Raw genomic sequence first — 14580 nt, 5'->3', positions numbered from 1 at the left:
CAGGTCCAACCCGCCTCTCACAGCATCTTCCCAATCTGAATCGCTTCCACTGCCCTCTAGTACTTCACTCTCACTTTCCTCATCCACAAATCTTTCATCCTCGCTCAAATTAATGGGGAAATCGTCGCTTTCTCGGTCCGAATCGCTCTCGCTGCTGGTGGCCATGATTGTAAACAATGTGCAGATGTGAGGAGCTCCACAACCTGTGACGTCACGCTACTTCCGGTACATACAGGCAAGGCTTTTTTATCAGCGACCAAAAGTTGCGAACTTTATCGCCGATGTTCTCTACTAAATCCTTTCAGCAAAAATATGGCAATATCGCGAAATGATCAAGTATGACACATAGATTTAATCTGCTATCCCAGTTTATTAAGAAAATCTCATTTCAGTAGGCCTTTAAACAACAATCAATTCCACGAAGTTGAAAGAATCCCCAATGATCAATTAATGGGTTACTTTGCCCATCACTAATTACATTGATGACATTCTGGTTGCCAAATGTTCAATTCTAACACCCAATCCAGCTTATTGAACATGATTGCCAACACTGACACGTCAATAGTCTTCCCCGTTGAAATGCTTGCATAAAAAAATAGAGCAAACAATTAGTCAAAGAGTTTGGGGCTGTCTTTCTGTTCTGCGCCTGACACCTTTACACGCCGGCTGCTTGAGCGAATGATTCATTGGGGAATGACGAGTAGTTGTTGGTGACACATTGCGAACAATGCCGCTCACAAAATTGTCTGGAAAGCAGACAAAAACATATTCAAATTAAATAAATAGTACATGTAAGTAAAGTTGTCTGGTCACGTAATCCATACATATTAGTAATTACTAAATATTTCTATGGTCCAATGTGATTCTTTTTTTTTAAGACCACAGCTAATGGCTGAGTTGAGTGTCTAGGGTGTGTGTGTGTGCGTGTGTGTGTGTGTGTGTGTGGTGTGTGTGTGTGTGTGTGTGTGTGTGTGTGTGTGTGTGTGTGTGTGTGTGTGTGTGTGTGTGTGTGTGTGTGTGTGTGTGTGACTCCTTCAAATAAAATTGTCAATAGTTCTAAGACACCCCTTCTCCACCATCACTCCTTTCAATTCCATTTGCCGTGCTTTATTAGTCAGTCTCTAATTAAAGCCCCTGTAGCAAATTAGCCTTATTAGCAAGCTTCCAGCTTGCGCCCGTGTTGTTTATTCACTCACTGCAGTTTCCAATATTCTTGGCAAAGAGGAAAAAACAGCAAGGTAGAAGAAACAGAGGAAAGAAAAAAAAATTGTTCATTCCTCGTGTGGTACACTGATGGAGTATTGAGCAAGAGTATACAGTATAATATTAACTATATTTGTTGGTATTATGGCTGATGTGCACTGCAAAAACTGAAATCTAAGTAAGATTAAATATCTCAAATAAGGGTGATATTTGCTTATTTTGTGTCTGATAAGATAAATTCTTCTCACTAAGCAGATTTTATGTTAGAGTGTTTTACTTGTTTTAAGTGTTTTGGTCCTAAATTATCCCAGTAAGATTTTACAGCTTGTTGCTGAGATTTTATGACCGATATTGAGTAAAACATGCTTGAAACTAGAATATCAACTGTTGCAAAGCTGTGTCATCAACACTCACAAGTATAAAACTACTTTTTTTTTAAAAATAATTTCTTATTTCAAGCATGGAAAAAATTAAATCATGACTTGAACACAATTGTGTCTCATAATTAAAACAGATGGCAGCCAAATGGACTTTGCTGTTTTATTTTCAATGAAACAATAGAAAATACGTACTCATATAGTTGTACAGTTGGCACAGTACAGCAAACTGACAGTTAATATTTAAACATTTAACATGTGACATTTTTAACAATTTTGAACAGAAATAGTTCATGCACATTCAGATAAATTCTTCAAAATTAAAATAAAAATTTTTTTGGCCGGGGCCCAGGCTGTATATATGTGCACTAATTGACTGAAAGAGCACGCACTTGACGCGATGATGTCATGTTATCGATGGGAAAATGCATTTTTGAGACCATATGATTTGCCTGAGCGGCTAGGAGACCCCGAGAGTAACAAGTTGTTGCCTTGTTGCCTTTCCATTAAGAAAAATAAACTAGTTTTTAGTATAAGTTTGCTGGTTTCAAGAAATGTAATGCCGAGTGCATATCATTATGTCAAGATAATGGCACTAGCATTTACTTAATTTAAGATTTTTCAACATATTGAGCAAAAAGGTCTCTTTTTTTTTCTTCTACCAAGAAAAGTGCACTTGTTATTAGTGAGAATATACTTATTTTAAGGTATAGAAATAACTCAAGAGCTTAATTATGACGGCACTTTAGTGCACTCTTGAGTTATAGAAATAACTCAAGAGTGCACTAAAGTGCCGTCATAATTAAATGCGTGACTAATCTGCATTCATGCATGATTATTGTGTTGATTTTTTGTGATTAACTTTGCCAGCCCTACTATATAGTGACTGATGTCTTTTTGAACTTTTATAACTGTTGAGCATGTTAAAAGCCAGCAGAGTTGATCAAGTTTTAATGATGTGTGCATTCACTTTCTCATGGTGAAAATAGTTTTAAAGTTCACATCATGGAAAAGCTGGTAAGGGAAAAATTGGACATGAGGGCCAGCATGGACGAATAGAACAGACAGGCCATTGTAATGTCTGCTCGCGGAAAAACTAAAATCCTAATCTAAGATTTGACTCCCTCGAATGGCCTTGACGCTCCAACAACAGGAGCAGGTTGTTCTGAAAACATCCCCGAGGACACCTCAATGATGGACGCTTTCTACCTCCCTCCCTCCTCAACGACACATGGAGTCGAACTTTTGCTTGCCTGCAGAACGGCCCCAGACAATGGGCATATACACACAAACCCCCCCTTCCCCACCCCACGCCTTCACCACCGCCTGATTCCCCTTCGGGGTGATGGACGGCTGGCAGCGCTTCATAGCAGCAGTCGACCTCCAGGGTCCCAACCCCCCGTCCCCCCTCTGTTGCGAGTTGTCGTGATTAAATGTAACACGTTTATGTGTGAATGGCATGGAGGGTTTTTTTTCCCACTCCAGACTAGGCCCCCTTAGGAGCCCAGTCTAGATTGTATTTTTTTACTCATCTTCTTCCCCAGCGTTTTACCTTTTTCCCACCTTTTACGGGGCGCCTCGTGGTGACCCATCAGCGTTCCTGTTCTGTAACCCTGTACACTGTTTGTTTGTCTAATCTTGAACGGGTTGGGCTGAAAACATAGTTTTGTTGTACTTGTTGCAATGACAATAAAGACCTATCCTATCCTATCCTAAATTAGATTGTGTCGGACTATGGACATGAAAGGGTTATAGCTTGTATGTTGAGCCAAATGTGAAAGGTATTTTAAATTATATATTGACAGTACTTTTTAATGCAGAGGTATTGGCAAAGGCAAAAACAAGAAGATCTTTAATTGCAACGATTCGAAATAGGCAGGTGAAATTCCTCAGAGATATCATTAGAAAAGACAGCTTAGAAAAACTGATGTTAACAGGAAAACTATTAGGAAACAAAGCTCCAGGTCGACAACGAACAACATATATCAACAGCCTAAGAAATGTTATCGGAAATATCAATAATATAGAACTCATACATAGAGCGGACGACAAAGAAGACTGGAGAGCCCTGATCATCGATGCCTGCAAACAGGCCTGATACCCCATGATGATGATTATTGACAGTATTCAGCTTCCATGTCATCCTACCTGCTCGTGTCAGCCGAGGTGATGGCAATGAGGGGTGGCGTGTGAAGTGGCAAAGTATTGGGCCGGGACGGGACGGTCACCGTGTCGGCCTCGGCTTTGCGTTCGTAGTACGCCTGCTCGGCCAGTCTGAAAGCCAGAGGGGGAAGCTGCACCGTGCGATGAGACAGCCTCCGCACCAGGAAGGGCTCCATGCAGGCAACAGGCCCCGTTTCGGGGGTAACTGTCACACCGTAGGGCACCTGTGGGGATATCAGAGTGATGGATTATCGGCAAATATCATTTGAAAAATTTAAATGTAAATTTAAATTTGGATTTTAACATTTAAATTAGAATTTTTGAATTTAATTCAAAAATGTTAATTCTTTTTTTTTAAACAAATACTGAAATCAAAATGTAGTTGAAATTAAAATTAAGAAATGAAAAAATAAAGATGAAAATGAAAATAAACATGTTATTTAGAAAAACATTTTTTTTAAATAAAATGTATTTGAAATTGAATTTCATTGTAGGAGTAAAGATAATGTAAAAAATTAAATGTTTATTTTCATTTAAACTGAATAAAATTTAAGTTAAAATTCAAATAAAAAATAAAAATAAAAATTAATTGAAAATGAAACTGAAATTGCAATCAAAATTGTAATTAAAAATGGAGACAAAAACATTAATGCAATTTTGAAAAAAAGATAAAATTCAATTTAAATTAAAATTGAATTATAAAAACAAAAAAAAACAAAAAAATTTAATTTAAAAAATACTAAAATGAAAATGAAATTGAAGAAATAAAAATAAAAATGGAGATGTAAATAAAATAAAAAAATACATGTTGATTTTTTTTTATAAAATTGAAAGTATAATTAATTATAGAAATAAAGATACAGACAAAAACAATAAATACACAGAAATTGAAATGAATTATAGATAAACATTTAAATAAATATCTAAATGCTTGAGCATAGGACACTTCCCTGGGCCCAACAAAGTGACCTAAGCACAGCATTCCTGCACATGCAAGGGTGTGGATTTGTCGTTAGATTTGTCAGTGATGTTATTCCTCCAACTACCTTGCATAATAAAAAATAATGGATGCAGTGGTAACTTTGTCAAAGCACATTACAATAGAACTGGCCGTCTGTGAGTGTGACTTTGGTTTAATTATTTTGACATTAATGGCCACGGAAAGCTTAGAATTTAATCAGAAGTTTCTGCCCTGTGCTGGTCTTTTTTCCTTATCTCACCAAAGTCGAAGGTTTATCTTGTTTTTCCAGACTGCTTCAAGGTCAATGTTTAACACTGACTGTTTGTGACCATTGTGTTGGAAGAAATGCACAGAAATACTTCAGACTGTTTCTTCTTCAAAAAACAGAACTTTTAACTAATGTTGTGGGGGTCCAATACCTGCAGATGACCTTAACTATAATTTTGTAAAGTTTTAATCAGAAATACTAACAGGGTGGCCTCTCATTGCACTCAAACAGTAATAGTAATGCGTTCTATTGTTTTGTAGTATAAATATACAATATATACAAACACTGTATCTCCACTTGATCATAATTTTGACTTTAACATTTGATTTGTCCTGCAGGAATTGTCAAAAGTATGCAACACAACATCCAATAACACCAAGTTTACACTGAGTATCTCCATTGGCTACCAGAACTGTGTGAGGCCAATCATAAATTACAAAATACATTTAAAAAAGTATCTATGTCGAGTGTGCAATACAACAGTGCTGCTTTTGTTTTGAAAAGCGTTATTTGTATTACTTCCGTGTGGACGTATGCGCGTGCGTGGTTGTGATTGAATGTGAACAGCTGCAATCAGAAATTACAAAATAAAGTTGAAAAAACATCTATGCCGTGCGCGCGATACAACTGTGCTGCTTTTATTTTGAAAAGTGTTATTTATGTGCGTATGTCCGTGTGTAACCTGTGAGTGAAGGTGCACAGCGACAAGTGATACACGGTTTACACCCGAGACGCTAAAAAGAGAAAAGTTGATGACGAATGGCGTGTTTTCAACAAGACACGGACTGCCAAGCAACGTTCCCTCTAAGGTGTGCGCCTGCGCAATTGCACACTGCTCAAGCGTCCTCTGCGCACAGCAAATATATGCCGCGCACCAAATCAAATATCATCTGAATTCTAAACAAAATAAACACATTTATTCTGTGTAATTTTGCAATGCAACTCTGAGTGACAGTGACAACAAGCGGCCCTAACGGTGTTCGTCAACACCGTTCAGTTGAACACCGTTTAATTATTGTAACGTCTATCGAGATGCTTCGAGGCCAGGAATTATATCGATCACTTTATTGAGCAAAACTGTTTTTATTCGGCCATAACCACACCAAAAACATGAGTAAAACACTTCTATCTCGAAAAACTAGTCATTTTCTGCCGTACAAACCAGGACAAAACCAACTTGTCATCTGTCACCAACACGCTTACCACTAAACCACTGGTGCGTTTATGGCCACACAAATAGTCGGACAACTCAAACACCACACAAAGTTACACTATGACTCCTCAGTCATATGTGTGCTTATTTTACTGTCATTTATTATTAATGTTAATTTATTTATATTAATCATGGAATGCTATTACTAGAGAAAGTTACAGGAATGCACACTTCATCCTATGCTTACATTTCATTGTGCAAAATGAGGATGTTTAAGGGGAACTAAATGTGATCTCTGAAAGGGGTACAAATGATTTCCAAAGCAGTGCTTTTGGTAGGGGGCAGCACGGTGGAAGAGGGGTTAGTGCGTCTGCCTCACAATACGAAGGTCCTGAGTAGTCTGGGGTTCAATCCCGGGCTCGGGATCTTTCTGTGTGGAGTTTGCATGTCCTCCCCGTGACTGCGTCTGGTTCCCTCCGGGTACTCCGGCTTCCTCCCACCTCCAAAGACATGCACCTGGGGATAGGTTGATTGGCAACACTAAATTGGCCCTAGTGTGTGAATGTGAGTGTGAATGTTGTCTGTCTATCTGTGTTGGCCCTGCGATGAGGTGGCGACTTGTCCAGGGTATACCCCGCCTTCCGCCCGGTTGTAGCTGAGATAGGCTACAGCGCCCCCCGCGACCCCAAAGGGAATAAGCGGTAGACAATGGATGGATGGATGCTTTTGGTATAAAGTTAAGTTAGGTTAAATGAAAGTATTATTATCATTATTAATTATTATTATTATTATTATTATTATTATTATTATTTATCTGAATGGGTGAATGTGGAAATACTGTCAAAGCGCTTTGAGTGCCTTGAAGGTAGAAAAGCGCTATACAAGTATAACCCATTTATTTATTTATAAATATAATATTGAGCAAAATTTAATTGAAATATTGTCGATGTGGCCCTCCAGCAGTGCTCGGGTTGCTCATGCGACCCCGGTAAAAATTAATTGCCCACCGCTGATATATACAGTCAGTACACTACCAATATTATAATAGATCTTAAGGGATAATATACAAAGGAAACCTGGATATGTTTTGGAGTAGTCAATGCACAGCTTGCATAACAGTTATAGATTAACTACCCACTGAAAATGATTCAACATACAGCCAGTATCGTCTAAATCAGTGGTCCCCAACCTTTTTGTAGCTGCGGACCGGTCAACGCTTGAAAATTTGTCCCACGGACCGGTGTGGGGGGGGTGTATTTAAAAAAAAAAAAAAAAGTTTTTTCAGCTATTTAGACCAGTGGTCCCCAACCACCGGGCCGCGGCCCGGTACCGGTCCGCGGACCGATTGGTACCGGGCCGCACAAGAATTAAGAAAAAAAAAAGTTTTATTTTTATTTTTATGAAATCAACATAAAAAACACAATATATACATTCTATATCAATATAGATCAATACAGCCTGCAGGGATACAGTCCGTTAGCACACATGATTTTATTTATTTATGTAAAAAAAAAAAAAGTTTTTTTTTTTTACATAAATAAATAAAATCACATTTATTTATGTAAAAAAAAAAAAGTATTTTGGTCCGCGGACCAATCGGTCCGCGGACCGGTACCGGGCCGCGGCCCGGTGGTTGGGGACCACTGGTCTAAATAGCTGACAACACAAGAGAGTACACCTCACTCACTGTGAACTAGGGGTGTCTTAGAATAGTCGACTATTTAACGATTTGATTCGGAGGAACCTGATTCGACTATCAACCTCGCAGTCGAATTGTCAGACACTTCGGCCCTGTCTACATTAAGCCGGATAACTACTTCAACGAATAATTATTTAGCCTAAGCCCTGTGCCAGCCACACTAACCCATCATTTAAGGTTCCCCTCCTTGGATAATTTTTTACACGGGTAAATGCGCCGTGTATTTCTTGAATCTCCGGCTCTTAGCTCTGTATGGACTCATTAATCGTTTACAAACTGAGTTCGGATAGGAAGTTAAATCAGAAAGACCGCGCCCCACACAAGAAGTGACGTCAGAAAGAACACGCCGTACGTTTAACACTCCTGCGTGAGAGTAATCAAAACGAGACGTATTGAACGCATAAATAATGATCTCAGCGTCACTAATGGACAAATGTCACAGAGTTTAGCAAGATTACGGCGATGAAAGATGGCTGTTTAAGTAATTAATTAGAGATGTCCGATAATATCGGACTGCCGATATTATCGGCCAATAAATGCTTTAAAATGTGATATTGGAAATTATCGGTATCTGTTTCAAAAACTAAAATGTATGACTTTTCAAAACACCGCTGTACGAAGTGGTACACAGACGTAGGGAGAAGTACAGAGCGCCAATAAACCTTAAAGGCACTGCCTTTGCATGCCGGCCCAATCACATAATATCTACGGCTTTTCACACACACAAGTGAATGCAAGGCCTACTTGGTCAACAGCCATACAGGTCACACTGAGGGTGACCGTATAAACAACTTTAACACTGTTACAAATATGCGCCACACGGTGAACCCACACCAAACAAGAATGACAAACACATTTCGGGAGAACATCCGCACCGTAACACAACATAAACACAACAGAACAAATACCCAGAACCCCTGGCAGCACTAACTCTTCCGGGACGCTACAATATACACCCCCCCGCAACTCAACTCCCCCCCCCTCCCCCAAACTCCGCCCACCTCAACCTCCTCATGCTCTCTCAGGGAGAGCATGTGCCAAATTCCAAACTGCTGTTTTGAGGCACGTTAAAAAAAATAATGCACTTTGTGACTTCAATAATAAATATGGCAGTGCCATGTTGGCATTTTTTTCCATAACTTGAGTTGATTTATTTTGGAAAACCTTGTTACATTGTTTAATGCATCCAGCGGGGCATCACAACAAAATTAGGCATAATAATGTGTTAATTCCAAGACTGTATATATCGGTATCGGTTGATATCGGAATCGGTAATTAAGAGTTGGACAATATCGGAATATCGGATATCGGCAAAAAAGCCATTATCGGATATCTGTACTCTTAATGTGTACCCCAAACGAGACGGTTGGGTTGAAATTAATGAAGAGAGTTTTTCTTATATTTTATCTGAAATATTTGCATGAATTGAATTTGATGAACTAAGTCGTCCTAAAAAAAACTGTCAAACAGAGGAACAAATGTTTCACTCCCCTTAAGGAGAAAAGAACCCATGACCCACAACATGACACAGTTATGCAACACTGCTGATGCTATTTTTGACTTACGGGTGCGTAGCTTTCACTTTAAAGGCCTACTGAAACCCACTACTACCGACCACGCAGTCTGATAGTTTATATATCAATGATGAAATCTTAACATTGCAACACATGCCAATACGGCCAGGTTAGATTAGCAAAATGCAATTTGAAATTTCCCGCGAAATATCCTGCGGAAAACGTCTCGGTATGATGACGTTTGCGCGTGACGTCACGGATTGCAGCGGACATTTTGGGACACTATTGTGGCCAGCTATTAAGTCGTCTGTTTTCATCGCAAAATTCCACAGTATTCTGGACATCTGTGTTGGTGAATCTTTTGCAATTTGTTTAATGAACAATGAAGACTGCAAAGACGAAAGCTGTAGGTGGGAAGCGGTGTATTAGCGGCAGGCTGCAGCAACACAAACACGTAGCGGCTACGCCATAGCCGGTGTTTCATTGTTTACATTCCCGAACGATGACAGTCAAGCTTTACTATTGGCCTGTGGAGAACTGGGACAACATAGACTCTTACCAGGAGGACTTTGAGTTGGATACGCATGCTTGTGGAGATGGGACAACAGAGACTCTTACCAGGAGGACTTTGAGTTGGATACGCGCTACCGTGAGTACGCAGCTGTGGCTTCCAAACATTTGATCGCTTGCCCGTACGTGCGTGCCGCTATGTGCATGTCACGTACGTAACTTTGGGGAAATATATGTGCTGTATGAACTTTGGGGAGGTGAATGGTACTTTGGGCTGTGGGATTGAGTTTGTTGTGCGGGTGTTTGATTTGTATTGGCGGGTTGTATGGACGGGAGGGGGGAGGTGTTTGTTATGTGGGATTCATTTGTGGCATATTAAATATAAGCCTGGTTGTGTTGTGGCTAATAGAGTATATATATCTCTTGTGTTTATTTACTGTTTTAGTCATTCCCAGCTGAATATCAGGTCCCACCCGCCTCTCACAGCATCTTCCCTATCTGAATCGCTTCCACTGCCCTCTAGTCCTTCACTCTCACTTTCCTCATCCACAAATCTTTCATCCTCGCTCAAATTAATGGGGAAATCGTCGCTTTCTCGGTCCGAATCGCTCTCCCTGCTGGTGGCCATGATTGAAAACAATGTGCAGATGTGAGGAGCTCCACAACCTGTGACGTCACGCTACTTCCGGTACAGGCAATGCTTTTTTATCAGCGACCAAAAGTTTCGAACTTTATCGTCGATGTTCTCTACTAAATCCTTTCAGCAAAAATATGGCAATATCGCGAAATTATCAAGTATGACACATAGAATGGATCTGCTATCCCCGTTTAAATAAGAAAATCTCATTTCAGCAGGCCTTTAACCGAGGTGGATAATTGTTTTATTACACATGCTACTATAGTATCCCTATAAGAAAAAAACATTAAGGTGCATGAATGACTATCTCTTCCAAATGACCGCTACCGTCCAAAAGACTCCATTACAGCCAAACGAATGATGATTTTATTCCATCAGGCTTGAGCTGTATCAGGCTGCCCCCACCTTTATTGAACACACAATATTCCCAAAGCTTAGATGGATCGAAGTGGACTAGATCGAGTTCAATTTGACGTCTTCTATTGTTTGTTTTGTTTGGGTTTCTTTTCGTAAACTGTCCTCGGGGAGGGGAGGCAAAAAAAGGTAATCAGTTATTTGCCTATTGAGCGCTCACAGGAGTATCCTTGATTCAGGGCACACTCGAATACACAAGTACAAAATAATGCACAAGGAGCCGGCAGGAGCATCGTGATGAATTGAGGTTGATACGCCGCCATTTATCTTCGCCGCAAACCATGCAGAGTTTTCATTTGTCGTGCATGAATAACAAGGTTTTCCCGTTAAGCGAGGGGCTAAGCCCGTCGGCATTTACATTCGGTCTGTTTTTCAGGCGATAGTTCCACACGACGTGCCTTTTCCAACAAGTACAACCAGTGCCGTGCATCCCTAAAAATAGACACAATAAAATCCCCCCAGTGAGAGATCGTCCATTTAAACACTCAGGTTTACTAAAAAGGTCAAGGTTGGATTAACCTGAGGCCATTTATTTGCTGTCAGGCACCAATTCACACCTTATCTTTTACTACAAGGTCCAGTAAGTTCAACAAAGTGCAAGAGCGACTATGTTTGAGTTAGCATGCAGTACTTTGACTGGACAAATATTGATACTATTTATCAGGGGAGACTTCTATGTATTTACCAAACAGGCATTAACGTAAAGGACCGAACACAGATTTCATCAGGCTTCAGACTCGATAGAGTAACTTAAAAATAAAAGAACTGATTTATGTCCTCTTAGGAAGTAGAGCCTGCAGCTATTTGCTGAGTTTAGAGGTCACCAAACAAATATTACAAGACTCTCAACCCCTGAAGATATCAGCAGAGAAGGCAATTTTATCAGAGCTGTCTTTCTAAAGTTCGGCATACACTTTTTTAAACAGGAACTTATGTTGATTTGTGTCTTTTCTGACTTTAAATTACAATGTTGGGTATTATGTTGGGTGTTCAACAATGCCGAAGTATCAAATCATTCGGTTCAAGCATGGTTGCATCTGTTCGTGGGGTTTTTGCAGTCTGGCTACGTTGTGATGTCACAGCGAGTTGCTCACTTCTTCAGGCTATGAGGAAACATAAAGGTAGGTTAAAGTACAAACCCCGTTTCCATATGAGTTGGGAAATTGTGTTAGATGTAAATATAAACGGAATACAATGATTTGCAAATCATTTTCAACCCATATTCAGTTGAATATGCTACAAAGACAACATATTTGATGTTCAAACTGATAAACATTTTTTTTTTTGCAAATAATTATTAACTTTAGAATTTGATGCCAGCAACACGTGACAAAGAAGTTGGGAAATGTGGCAATAAATACTGATAAAATTGAGGAATGCTCATCAAACACTTATTTGGAACATCCCACAGGTGAACAGGCAAATTGGGAACAGGTGGGTGCCATGATTGGGTATAAAAGTAGATTACATGAAATGCTCACAAACAAGAATGGGGCGAGGGTCACCACTTTGTCAACAAATGCGTGAGCAAATTGTTGAACAGTTTAAGAAAAACCTTTCTCAACAGGCTATTGCAAATAATTTAGGGATTTCACCATCTACGGTCCGTAATATCATCAAAGGGTTCAGAGAACCTGAAGAAATCAGTGCATGTAAGCAGCTAAGCCGTGACCTTCGATCCCTCAGGCTGTAATGCATCAATAAGCGACATTGGTGTGTAAAGGATATCACCACATGGGCTCAGGAACACTTCAGAAACCCACTGTCAGATTGGAGTGTGTACAGGTGTACCTAGTGGTTTGACCGGGTGAATCTATGCAATGGTCATGAAGTTTATTTTCAAACATGTCTGGCCCAAATAGCCCAAAGGACTTCCCAAAGTCCTGACTTAAACGTGTGGACAATGCTGAAGAGACAAGTCCATGTCTGAAAACCAACAAATTTAGCTGAACTGCACCCATTTTGTCAAGAGGAGTGGTCAAAAATTCAACCAGAAGCTTGCCAGAAGCTTGTGGATGGCTACCAAAAAAGCGCCTTATTGCAGTGAAACTTGCCAAGGGACATGTAACCAAATATTAACATTGCTGTAGCATGAGAGGTTTACTGGCGACGCTTGATGACCTCATCAAACCGCCGCGAGCGCAGCATAACAACAAGAGTATGTTGTTATGTAGCCGTGGCTAACAAGCGAGCTCGCTCAGTGACTGACTAACGACACCATGTCTATGGCATACTTGCCAACCCTCCCGATTTTCCCGGGAGACTCCCGAATTTCAGCGCCTCTCCCGAAAACCTCCCGGGACAAATATTCTCCCGATTTTCTCCCGATTTCTAGCCGGAGCTGGAGGCCACGCCCCCTCCAGCTCCATGCGGACCTGAGTGACGAGTCGACAGCCTGTTCTCACGTCCGCTTTTCCACGATATATACAGCGTCCCTGCCCAATCACGTTATAACATCTATGGCTTTTAGAGAGTGCAGTGCACAACTGCGCACACAACAAGGAGACGAAGCAGAAGAACGAGGACGATACAGCCATGGCGACGCCGACGACGAGTAAGATGAAGAAATACGCTTGTGAGTTCCAAAACGAATGGAAACAAGAATTTCAGTTTATCCAGGACAGTTCGAAGGGGAAGGGGTATGTTGCCTGTAAATTTTGTAGAACAGACTTCTCCATTGAACACGGTGGCCGGACGGATATACTCATTCATGAACGGTCAGCAGCGCACCACCGGTCATAGCCCAGTATTATGGGCCACCTCGCTAAATGGAGACCCGATGGTGTAACATATGCCGAGACAAAGATGGCTATGCTGATAGCTGGAAGCAACATCCCGTTCTCATTTGCGGATGTCTACAACAAATCCGTGAAGGATATGTTCCCGGATTCAGAGATCGCTCACCAGTACGCAAATGGCAGAACAAAGGCTACTCAAATAGTGAAAGGTAAGTGTTGTTGTTTTTTTTTAAAGTAAGTAAGCAGCAAGCACAGTACAGTTAATAGAACAACTGTGTTTTCATTACTGTGTATTTAGTATGTACAGTATGTAGTACAGGGGTGTCCAAAGTGCGGCCCGGGGGCCATTTGCGGCCTCCAGCTAATTGTTTACCGGCCCGCCACTCATTCTGGAAATGCTATTGCAAAAATAAAAATGAATTAGGTGAAATCTAACGAGAAAAAGTTGCAATGTTTTTACAAAGCTGCCATGCAGGCTGTTTTTTTTCTTTTGTTTTTCTTTATTTTTATTTTTTTGCCATTGATCAAAAAAAAAAAAAAAGCCAAAAAATTCCATGTTATAATGAATTATTTTCAAGGCTCCAATTACTTCAAATATTTCATTTTAAAATGTTTTATGTGGTAAATATTGCATATATTGTGTAGTTGCCATATAAAAACATCAACGTTTTATTTGACAAAAGAGCATAAAACAAACAAAATAATAGTTCAAACGTAAAATCGACAGATATATCTGAAGTTGATCTCCTAACTTAAGTGTTGAAAGTAAATGAAAAACCTAATAAAAACGTATCACTTCATGAGTGGGGAACCTTTTGGATACCAAATATACTTAGTGGTATTTTATTCATCTTTTCACTGTGATTACTCAAAAATATTAAAGAATTAAAATCAATGCATTATTGATCTTTTAGGGCTCTAATGACTAAATACTGCATATTTC

General features: G+C 39.9%; 1 protein-coding gene across 1 annotated transcript in view; it reads right to left on the bottom strand.

Moving 5' to 3' along the window:
• Positions 1 to 639: 639 nt before the first annotated feature.
• Positions 640 to 14580, bottom strand: part of LOC133632924 (cAMP-specific 3',5'-cyclic phosphodiesterase 4D) — a 69843-nt gene continuing 55902 nt past the window's right edge. The window contains exons 4-5 of the mRNA XM_062025756.1: positions 3729 to 3967; positions 640 to 746 (exon numbers count right to left, since the gene is read on the bottom strand). Of these exons, the coding sequence (XP_061881740.1) occupies positions 656 to 746; positions 3729 to 3967 (330 nt within the window). The 3' untranslated portion in view covers positions 640 to 655. The remainder of the gene's footprint in view (positions 747 to 3728; positions 3968 to 14580) is intronic.

Source organism: Entelurus aequoreus, linkage group LG17 (assembly GCF_033978785.1).
Source record: "Entelurus aequoreus isolate RoL-2023_Sb linkage group LG17, RoL_Eaeq_v1.1, whole genome shotgun sequence".
NCBI classification, from domain to species: domain Eukaryota; kingdom Metazoa; phylum Chordata; class Actinopteri; order Syngnathiformes; family Syngnathidae; genus Entelurus; species Entelurus aequoreus.
This window is presented reverse-complemented; position numbering and strand designations above follow the sequence as displayed.